At 30.3% G+C, this 11,506-nt stretch overlaps 2 protein-coding genes across 2 annotated transcripts in view; both read right to left on the bottom strand.

Moving 5' to 3' along the window:
- The window catches only part of LOC104702812 (transcription factor bHLH19-like), a 1,837-nt gene extending 728 nt beyond the window's left edge, over window positions 1-1,109 (bottom strand). The window contains exons 1-2 of the mRNA XM_010418731.1: window positions 582-1,109; window positions 69-446 (exon numbers count right to left, since the gene is read on the bottom strand). Coding sequence (XP_010417033.1) covers window positions 69-446; window positions 582-1,025 — 822 coding nt within the window. The 5' untranslated portion in view covers window positions 1,026-1,109. The remainder of the gene's footprint in view (window positions 1-68; window positions 447-581) is intronic.
- On the bottom strand, window positions 8,802-10,930 carry LOC104702811 (transcription factor bHLH18-like). Its single transcript, XM_010418730.1, has 5 exons — window positions 10,893-10,930; window positions 10,682-10,753; window positions 10,031-10,531; window positions 9,363-9,740; window positions 8,802-9,187 (listed from the first exon to the last, which is right to left on the bottom strand). Exons 2-5 carry the CDS (start codon window positions 10,730-10,732, stop codon window positions 9,113-9,115), a joined length of 1,005 nt encoding a protein of 334 aa, XP_010417032.1. The 5' UTR covers window positions 10,733-10,753; window positions 10,893-10,930; the 3' UTR covers window positions 8,802-9,112.

The raw sequence follows: 11,506 nt of genomic DNA, 5'->3' as shown, positions 1-11,506 counted from the left end.
CAATGTTATATTGCAACTTATCCAGTTTTAGTATTCCATATATATAGTTATATTAAAAATGATTTTACCTGTGCAAGGACAGTGATGTCGAGAGTGGAGTCTCCAAATGGTAACACGATACTATTTTCGATGCGCAGTTGAAGATTTTCGATTGTGTTTAGTATGTTAATCATACGTCCTTTGCTTTTCTCGCAATGGATCCGGATGAGAACGTCGTTTTGGGATACTTTTGCTTCGATTTCTGGCAACGCTTGATCGAATTGATTATGATATGAAGGAGAAGATGATAGGTTAGGCTCATCATCGTATAGTACTTTAGATTTCTTCACAAGGATAATAGATTCCATTTCTCTTGTTGCTTCTTTCTCTTCCTTGAGCTTTCTTAATTGTTCTTGAAGTTGTTTCATACGTGAGATCGCGTCATCAAGAACCGTTACCTTGTCTGCCTAAAAACACAACAAGAGAGTTCCGTATTCTCAAAACCAATTGATAATAATGAAACTAAATTATTTTTACTATGCATGATTCTTCACTGTGAAGTGCCTAGTAAACATATAACAAAACAAAAGAGATTGACATACCTTCTTAAGCCCGGGAAGAAGAGCTGAGAGAGCAATGAACTTTTCAGAAAGCTTCTCACGGCGCTTTCTCTCGGCTAGAACATGTTCTTTAGCAAGAACCGGAGATCTTGTGCCATGAGAACATGTTTTTCTCTTGGTACCACGTCCAACCAATTGGTCCATAATGATCTCTTCCACAGCTGGGGAAGAAGAAACATTACTAGAGAAGTCGAAAGAAATCACTCGTGGCTTGTTGTTGATCTTCATCATAGGCTTCACCGCAGACTTCGGCTTCTGTCCGAGGAACTCAAGATGCATCTGATGATCAAAATGTGATGAACGATGAGCTTGCCTTGAATCCATATCCGCTTCGTTAGCTGAGAGATTAATGTTTTCTTCATAAATATTAAAGTCGAAATCAATGTTTTCGAGTGAGAAATCGGCTAATCTGAAGTCTTCTTCCATATCCAATTATTAAGTAATAAACGATAAAGAAATAACAAGCTATTATCCTGATTAAGACAAGATTAAAAGACAAATCGAGAAACGTATTTGTTAATTTTGGGAAAAGTGGGTTATGAATAGAAAGTGTTTTCAGGTGTTCTCTTTATATATTGACAACGAGACGCGGCTTAGTTTTTTATTTTCTTTTTTCTCCACCCCTATAATTACGTTGACCAGATTGTTTATATGCATAAAAACGTGACGTTTATATGAATTAAAGTATAATTACTCTGATCGAAATCAGAAGTCTTCTTATTATTTTTCTATGATGATCGTACCATTTTGTTGGCTTCTAGAGAGGTTTGAGATTCCAATATTTTTGCCTCGTCAACAGATATAGAAAAAAGGCATTAAGAAAAAAGGCTCTATATTCATTCGAACTTAAATTAGATCTTATTTTCATAAATATGAACACATGCATGCGCGCATAACACACGTACAGTCCATGATGTGATTTTTTTTTTTTCTTGTAGGATGCTCCTGACAATGCATAATTAAATCTAGAAGTTAATTTAAGAGGGGTGTCCTATGAACCGAATCAAATGAATCAAGTCTAATCGAACATCAACTAAATGTTACAAAATATTATGGATCTGATGTATAGTATAGTACGAATACTCGTTGGAGTAAAAGATGGAGTCCACTTATTCTTTCACACTAACACCACGTACTGTCCATGATGTAATTTTTTTTTTTTGTAATTATGCATTTTCAGGTGTCATAAGCTTCTTTTAAATCGTAACAGTGGAGAATTCTCTTATTTTTCTTTCACTTAGATTTCACGTCAAACTAATATTAAAGCAAACAATTCAGCACGTACGTAAAATCTGTATATTTAAATTATACGTAAAGAATGTATTTCAAAATTGACTCACTTGAATCAATCAGTTGACAAAATAAGTAAATGGTATATTACTATAATTGAAATTTTATTTTTATTGATTTTTGCTTTTTCTTTTTTAAGCTTTTGGATCGAAAAAATTCCATCCATAGTGAAATCTCTACTACGTAGATTAACATAACTTGATATCTGGTGAAAAAAGTAGTTTTATCAATTTGTGTTATAAATGCTAAAATGACACTTTTATGAAATATAAGTTTTTAAGCAGAAGTATTATAACTTTTTTTTAGGATGTGTACATTTAACTAAATAATCTATATATTGAAATGATATTACTCTCTATATTTACAAAAAAATATCATATATTTTGACATGTTACAGAAAATAATTAAAATATCTCAATTTCTACTTTATATATATCCTTTGTAATTCACTAGAAAAAAAAATTGTTAACAAACTAAAATAATAAGAATAAAAATAAATTTAGTCTTAAAAATTGTATTGAATATAAAAACAATGATTTTTTAAAAACAAAAATAAAACTGAAAATAATACACTTTGCTGAAAAAATAAGTAATTTTCTTCAATTTAAAAGACGGGGTTCTTAACTACTCCCTCTGTCCCTAATAGATTGATGTCCTAGGATATATTTTTGTCCCATAAAGATTGATGTCCTAGATAAAAAATCTAAAATAATATTTTTACTTTATGCTTTTTTCATATATCATTCATTTAATGGTTCATATTTTCTCTCTTTACCAAAAAATAATTATAAATTAATTTATAAATTAAAATTAAAATTTTTTTTCGTATCAAAACATCAATCTATGTGAGACAGAGAGAGTATGTTAAACTGGGTTGCTTTTCTCCGACGGTTTCATCAATCAACCAATAAATGCTTGCTTTTCGTATTATCTTTTAGAAAGAATGAAAAAAGCTTCAATTTTCTGACCAAAAAAAAAAATCTACGTACCAAAAGTCCTAATCACATTTATTGTGTAAAATCAACGACTAACAACAATACGTGTTATGGGGCAGAAAAAAAGAAGAAGAAAAAAAAGTAAGAGAAGAGAGACAAAGAGACTAAGCACGTGCTTTTCGTGTTGAGACATGGAGACCTTATTCCCCACTCGGAAACATCAATCAAGGACCAAGAAAAAAGTCCATAAAGCCTCATCCGGTCATCCGATCCCCCTCTAGTCCCATCTAACAACCTCATTAGTTTTTAAATCTTAACTTAATTGTTGTTTATAAATAAATTATTCATTCCATTCTATACTATAAACAATTATGTACAAGTAAAATGGCCGAATATCATTATAGCTAGAAATGAATAAAATACTATTTAAAAGGATAAATGATAAAAAATGCTATTGAAACTATATCCTTTAACAATAGATAATATGTTATTTGAGATTATAGATGATAATCTTTTATTTCGTATATATAACTTAAATTGTTGTATTATAGGTTCTAGTATGTGGTTTAACTTTTCTTTGGTATATCCAATTTTCTAAACTATGGAATAATTATGTGGCATATTGCCATTTATGGACTGTTAACTACTACACTTGTTTTCTTCTTTTGTCAAAGAACTTGTTCTCTTTACATTGTAATAATTGAGAAACTGCAGTCTTGTCTAATTTTATTTGGTCCAACAGTCAAACCTAAATTCATACTTACCTAATATAATCATTTTCTTATGGATCTGACTGGAAAAAAAAACAATTTAGTCAAAAAATTAAAGAGTAAGCAAAAATTACCTTGAAGTTTGCCATAAAAGTGAAGTAAAACCATTTATTTTCAAGTCTCAATTCCTCTAAAGGTGGAATAATAACGAGAACTTATTCACTTTAATTTACAAGTGGAAAAAATTTTCAACCCTTTAAGTTTTACTCTAATTTTTACATTACTTTTACTCTCATTTCTGTCCCCTTAATTACTCCTCTTTCCTCCAAATGTAAAACCAGTCAGACCCTACATCTTTGAGAATATATGGTAAGTAAACCCGATTGAGTAGTAGCTAAAATTAGCTAGAGGTATAAAACTAGTTTCACATTGGTTGACCTAGCAATATTTTTTTTTGCTTTTTCTTTTTGTTAAAGTGACATAGCGATATTGACGAATTGTTATCCGCATTTTGGATAATTGTCATAATTTTAGTTCCATTTAATAATTCACAATAAATCCAATACCTAATACTTTGCATATGTAAGCTCAGAGATGATATGAACCTCATATCTAAAGATATCGAATTTTATTGATTCTAAAACAACACTTGATCCGATATGCTTTCACATGGTATAACCAGTTTAAATTGAAATTATTAAAAACCAGGGCACCTTTGAAATTAAAAATAGAAAACAAGAAAACATGCATGACACAAATATATGGTTCAAACTCTAGAATCTCAGACATTTTTATCTTATTAATTGTATCCTATAGACGTCATAAAAGTTTTTAATCTATCTCAACCAAATTACTTTGAGATCCTGAAAACAACGAAACTATATATGATCATTTCAGTTGCCATAATTGGATTTGCCAGTTATTACAAATCAGTTGTTTTTCTCAATTGATTTTGAAAATGCATGAACATATCTGGACTCAATTATTTTGTAATTATATAAATCAATATTTTGCAGAAGAAGTTATGATGCCATATGGATGTCGACATCTCTACAATATTTTTAAACAATTTGTGTTTAATAATTATCGCACACTGTTTTGTGAGTGGAACTGTTTTAAAACTCAATTTGGTCCCAATAAAGACCCGACACTTATAAATGACCCTAACTCCCTAACAACCTGGTTATTTTTGTCTTAACTGCGGTAAGAAAAGGCAAGGCCAAACCAGGTTTATATGGTGTTGCATGCACAAACACTCCGGCCCAAAAATGTAGAAAAAAACTGCAATGATTCTGGACCACGGCCACTTAAAAAACAAATCGTTTCATGAATGGATTTATATGAACATGATAACATAGTACGACATAACATATTATGATACATGGTTTGACCAGTTAACTTGTTCTTGGTTTAATGTTTATTAGTCTTGTATATATATATAAGCTTACGTACGTTGAATGTTGATGAGAGAAGAACACCTTTGTGTTTAGAAAATAGTATATTGACTTTCATAATCATAAGCTTTAGGTTAAATATAATTATATAGTACGAGAGTTTTCTAAACTATAATGATTGTAAATATATAAATATCTAAATAATAAATATAGAATTTATATTAATATTTTGAAGTACATTTTGTGTTATGTACTTTTAGTTTTGCTTATTTAAAAATTTATTTACAACATTAACTCCTAAAAAGTTTCCAAAAATAACATTACTTCAGATTTTGTTTCCTAAATATTTTACATACCATTCCAACTAAAAAAAATACAGCAGAATAAATATGGAAACAGAAACTATGATATATTTAATCACACTTTCTATTGTGTATTAAAGATATTCTATTTATAAATCATTTGCAAACAAGAACAACTATTTGATTCCTATTTTGTTTTTCAAAACCTGTGAGCTTTAATTCTTAACGTAAGAAGAACTTCGATTCACATTTATTTAAATATTATAATTAATACCTATAAACTTAATAAAAGTTTAAAATATTACAAATATGTAAAATTAGTTTTAAAAAAAAAATACTATATAATATGGTGATATAGTAGATGGGTTATAAAGAGAACATGTTGGAATTAATAAAATATCATTAAATTTGTGCTGATACGGGTTACATCCTCATTTTATTATTTGCCAACACTATTAATATTAGAATATTTGACATATAAAAATTAAGTTGATTTAACTAAGATGTGTAAAATAATTAAATCATTAGGAAAAACGTGAGTTAATCATAGCTTATAAATGACTTAATATGTATTTAGATCCCTTATTTTCTGTTATAATAATTAGCAATCAAAATAAAATCTCAAACACTAAACAAAATAAACTAAATATAACAAACAAATGGTAATGAAGTATATTGCGGGTTAAAAAATTAATATAAACATTTAGCCAGAGTCTTCTCTGAAAATATTAAGACCACAAGCCCATTTTTTTTGTGGGGCCAATTATACATTATATTTTTTTAAAAAAAACTTGAAAAACATAAAGAATACTTGAAAAGATTTGAACAATTGACATTTGGTATTAATATCCTACCTTTTTACCAGTAGAACTAATAAAGTTTTTACGAAAATGGTCGAATATTTACTATCTTATTTGGAGGCCACAAACATGTGTTTCACCTGCTTGTGTCAAGGGCCGGCTCTGCATTTAGCCGCACAAACGGTCGGGAAATTTAGTTAATCCTCTATGAAAAATATCCAATATTTAACAAATAAATACAATATAAAATATAAATAGTAATAAAAATTATATGTACGCGGTGTACCGCGAGTTAAAATCTAGTATATTGTTATTAATCTTGTGATATTCTAGATCTCTCAATAACATATAGGCTCATTAAGATTTAGTTTTAACAAATCGTTTCCCTTACCTCTTCCATTTGCTCTCACTCTCATTTTACTCTTTTCATATCTCCATACACCGGAATTTAATATAACATTATACACAAACACAACTTCGTCTTTAAGGGTACCTAAGCAAATAGTCAAGCACATTGCTCTCCAAATTCTTCTCCAAATTTTTGAAACCTAAATCATTAGCTCCGTTTTACGATTGATTCAACCATCAAAATTTTTATAAATTGGTCTATCTAGGGAGATGTCAAATTTATTTTTCAATAAACTTTTTTTTTTAATGTTTTAGTGTTGAACCACTAGAATTGCTTAAATATATTGTACGGCCGCAGCAAATCCATGCTTTTTCTGCTTGGCCTTATGGCCGGTTCTACCCACAAACATTAATATGCAAAGTTCCTCGTATAATATTATATACATTTTACAAAATCGATGACCGGTGTATGTAAAAACGTATTATAAAAAGGTTGATTTCACCAAGGATTACCACTTAAACCGCAATATACTAAACGGTCTTTGAAAAGTCGTCCCAACGTTGGAATTTATTTTGCATCAATCGTCTAATAATTAATTATCTATTTGTTTGGAAGCTTCTAAACTGTGGAATAATATGTGGCATATGCCATTATATGTTAATGTGTGGACATGTCTATCGGCTTGATGTATTTGATAATCAAAGATGTGATACGTACCTCTTGAAATGAAGTCATAACAAGTATCTTTTAAAAGGGTCAAGAGGTATATAAAAATGGAGATTTTGTAAGAAAACTTTGGATACGAAATCTAGATAATATAAATTAAGTTTGTTCTAATGATATAAAGTGAGGCAAATGTGTATCGATCGATGGTTACAGACCTTACGGTTGGTGGTGCGGTGTGGACGGGATATGCCGCCGAAAATATCATAAATCAAGCTGACCTATCTCTTTACTCTCACACTCTCTTTTCATTCTTTATTACGTATTTTAGTTATCATTAATACACCATTTCCTACCATTGTATTATTGTCGTCCTAATCAAAACTCTGATAAGGGGCCTTCCAATTTTGTCTTCTTCCTTAGAAATAATTCCCATAGGTGGGGGGAAGTGGGAACTAACCATTTATATATTATTAAGACTTTACATTTTATGTATGAAAATTGTTAGTGAATTCAATATACTTTTTTTTTAATATATAGAGGAGACAAGAAAACAAAATTCTTAAAAGACATACGTATTTACTATATTTTATCTAAAAAATCATCAAATATTTTCCGTCAAACCCCACACCCAAGTTATATAATTTTTTCATAACAAATGTAAATTGTAGTATACTCATTACTTCTTATCTAATACTAATACTGTAATACAATACTATTATGACCATATTCTTCTTTGTCTCTTCTTCTTCTTTTGGCATGACTTGAACTCATGAGGTCAAACTACGCCCTCAAACCAAATGAACTACAAGTTCCGGCATTTGAATAATTAAAAAAAAAAAACGAGAAATTTTTGTGATATGATCAAGTAACCTTCCTCTTCCCAATATTCAGAACAATTATATGGTACAGAAAGAGAACCTTAAGGTGACCTTAGTTAAAACATTTTGGTTGGACTTTTGTACCCGACGAAGACAAACCCAAACTCCTTATAGAACAATTCTGATTTTCACATTTATTTGACCTCCTTGAAATGGTTTCCAATAAAATAAGAAAAATCCCACGTTTTCAATTCAATTTAATAACCCATGCAATTGTGTTTACTCGCCTGTTTTTAAGGAATTTCCCACTTAACTATTACTTTTGCAGCTTTGCTTATCACTTTTTTCCTTAAGATGTGAACTAAATCATGTGGAGTTGAAAGTGGAGTTGAAAACTGAAATTACTTATAAAGTTGAGGTCTAGTTGATTTAAAATGAGGTTTATTATGGTTCTAGTTTTTTCTTGATCCAGTTGCGAAACTTTCAATAAAGCTAGATATATGTACATTCTGACAATGTGTGAATTTCTCATATTTAAAACTAATATGAAAAATTGCATTAAAAAAATGTTTAGAAAAGGTAATTAGTATATAAGTGAAAAAATAAAAAAACCATATTGATGAACTAAGTGCAATATAAAATGTGTGTCAAACTCAAAAATGTCTCTTTTAGACATAACTCTTAAAAAGTGGCTTGACTTACATGGCCTACAAAACCAACATTATATATATTATGTTCTCATTCTAACTATATAATATATCAAATATGAATTATGAATTATTGGTTGTAGCTTGTAGGCCATGCATGTACGTAGCCTTAATTATATAAAGATGGTTAATTTGGGTGGGTTTGAAAGGCAAACGTTACCGTAAATTGCTAAACCATTTTACAGCAAAATGTCAATGACAGAAAATAACAAAAAACTGATCAAATTTATTACGAAACATACCGTACGTTTATTAAACTAACGAAATGCTTTACATCGCAGGGGATATATAATCCAACAACTGCGGAAAAAAATCGCCCCGAATGAAACCAGAGAGTAAGAGGTACTAAACATTGATGGTTATGCATCTTAAAGCACACACTTAAACACAAGAACAAGGATCTTTTAATGACTTAAAGAATCTCTCTATACATAAAATTTATTAACTAAAAAACCATTTTCATGGAAAACCGATTTTGGATTCTTCGGTGACGGTCAGAGAAATTGATGATTAATGTGAACACGTATGTAACTTGAAACCAGTTACGTGAGCTTTGATAAGCCACAACTCAAGTTCTTCACAACATCCTCGATTTTCATATCAAAGTTGATATTCCTCTGCAAGAGAATAAACAATATATAAATAGATTTTTCGAGTAATAAAAATATCTAAGTCGAAAGTCATAGTAATTCTAAAACATGCTTCCGGTCTTCTACCATAATAAAGTCAGCTCGTATTAAGATACTAAGAAACTTGAAAGCCCTACTCTAGTTTGTATGAGAATATATATACCTGAGCAATTATAGAGATGTCAAAAGTGGGTCCAAAGGGTAAGACATTGCTGTTGGTGATAAGCAAACCAAGCTTCTCAATCTCCCCCATAATCTTGATCAGATTACCCTTTTGCTTCTCGCATAGAATCTTAATAAGAACGTCTTTTCCCGAAAGCCTAACTTCTATCTCTGGAAGATTCGAGCTCGAGCAACCACGATTTCCATCTGAGAAAGATGATGATGATTGATGATTTTCATCTAAAACCAGCTGAGACTTCTTTACAAGAACCATTGATTCCATTGTTCTTTCCTGCTTTTGTTCCTCATACTCTTTCACTTTCTCTTGGAGGTACTTAATATGCTTTATTGCATCTCCCAACACAGAAGCCTTGTCCATCTATAAACACATACATGCACATGATCAATATATAGCATGTAACCATTATATAGACGATTTTTAGAATATTTTTAGTTTCACAAAGTCAGTACGGATCAAGTAATTTAGTCTCATAACCGAGAGATACCAAATCAAAACTCAAATAAACTTTTCATGAAATTTGGTTTCTTGCCTCGCAAAATAAGATGATTTAAGAAAAGACTATTATCATTTGATAAACTAATCTGAGCCTCGTTATAAAACTAGAAGAAGAAAAGGATATTTCTATATATATATATATATATATGTACCTTCTTTAGGCCAGGAACTAGGGCGGAAAGAGCTACAAATCTTTGAGTAAGCTTCTCTCTACGTTTCCTCTCTGCGAGGATGTGATCTTGAGCATTTGATGGGCTACGAGTCAAGGTTTGAGCTCTTTTTGTCCCTCTTATTATCAGCTTGGATTTCCTTTGGTCTTGTAATTCAATTTCTTCTTCCTTGGGGCTAAATATTAAGTTTGGGGAGTTGTGATTCATAACCTTCAAACCAGTCTTTTCGAAAGAAAGAATCCTGGAAGAGGGCTGATGCTTTGAAGGAGGAGTATGAATGGAAGAAGAAAAAGGATGTATCTTTGGTGATATGTGAGTGGTCTTGAGGATCTTTGAAGGTATCTCTTCGACCAAATCATTATTACAAGAAGCATCAAAGTTAAAACAGTTGGTGGTATCATCAAGAGATGAGAAAGACTGTGGAACATCTCCAGCGAGTGAATTCATGTGGTATTGGTGGATGATACTATACTCTTCTATATCCTATATAGGAAAAGCAAATAATAAATATTTCATAAAATTTGTCAAGAAAAAATTGATAGGGAAAATAACATGATATAGGTGTACAAAAAAATATATAAGAGGAAGTAAAGACACATATAAAATTGTATGTACGTGTGTATAGAAATATACCAATTCGGAGGTCCATCTGGTAGAGAATACGTTCTTCGTCGTTGTGGCCATGATTGCTTCTTAATCAAAAATCTGAACATTGGTAATCATATAAAGAAATTATTAACCAAGAAGATGAAACTATGGAAACCATAGTATTTCTTGAATTCCAAAACTTTAAAACAAAACCGAGAAATTGAAGAAACTTGAGCAGTCAAATGTTGAAGCTTACCTTCTAGAGAGAAAGAGAGAGAGAGAGAGAGAGAGAGAGAGAGAGAGAGAGAGAGAGTTTGGGCTTTGGACTTGTGTAATGGCTAAACAAGTCATTTTATATATACATACAAATATACACTCTGGAGTTCATGTGTACGTGTGAAAAGCAACCAAATTCAATTAGATATTGTTTGGTGATATTAATTATTAATTATATATATTAAAAATAGATTGATACTGATGATAATACTGATCTCAAAGATCTCGATGCCAAATGTGTATCTATTACAAAATTGTATGGTATTATTAAGATCAAAATACAAGATATCTATTGAATAAATTCGGCTAATTTTAGATTTAAGAAATATCAAAACATTCATGATTAACACAAAAAGGGGCTAATGTGAACTGAGAAAAAAATGGCCAATGTTGCAATGACGCATAACGATTTGAGAATTGTACTTTAAATAAAACTAATTAATATTCAATCAGTAAATTATTTACATTTATGTCATCCAAACTAATATGATGCGTAAAGATATTAATGGTACCAATATAATACATAAATACGTCTAAACCTAACTTCCCAAGTACACAACTTGGGTAAATATATTTCAAGAGGTAACCAATTTT

The sequence above is a fragment of the Camelina sativa genome, chromosome 7, assembly GCF_000633955.1.
Source record: "Camelina sativa cultivar DH55 chromosome 7, Cs, whole genome shotgun sequence".
NCBI classification, from domain to species: domain Eukaryota; kingdom Viridiplantae; phylum Streptophyta; class Magnoliopsida; order Brassicales; family Brassicaceae; genus Camelina; species Camelina sativa.
This window is presented reverse-complemented; position numbering and strand designations above follow the sequence as displayed.

Coding starts and splice junctions, on each gene's coding strand:
- LOC104702811 (XM_010418730.1), bottom strand. CDS start 10,732: ATGGCCACAACGACGAAGAACGTATTCTCTACCAGATGGACCTCCGAA. Junction 10,532..10,681: donor CCAGATGGACCTCCGAATTG/GTATATTTCTAT, acceptor TTTCCTATATAG/GATATAGAAGAGTATAGTAT. Junction 9,741..10,030: donor TAGTTCCTGGCCTAAAGAAG/GTACATATATAT, acceptor ATGTGTTTATAG/ATGGACAAGGCTTCTGTGTT.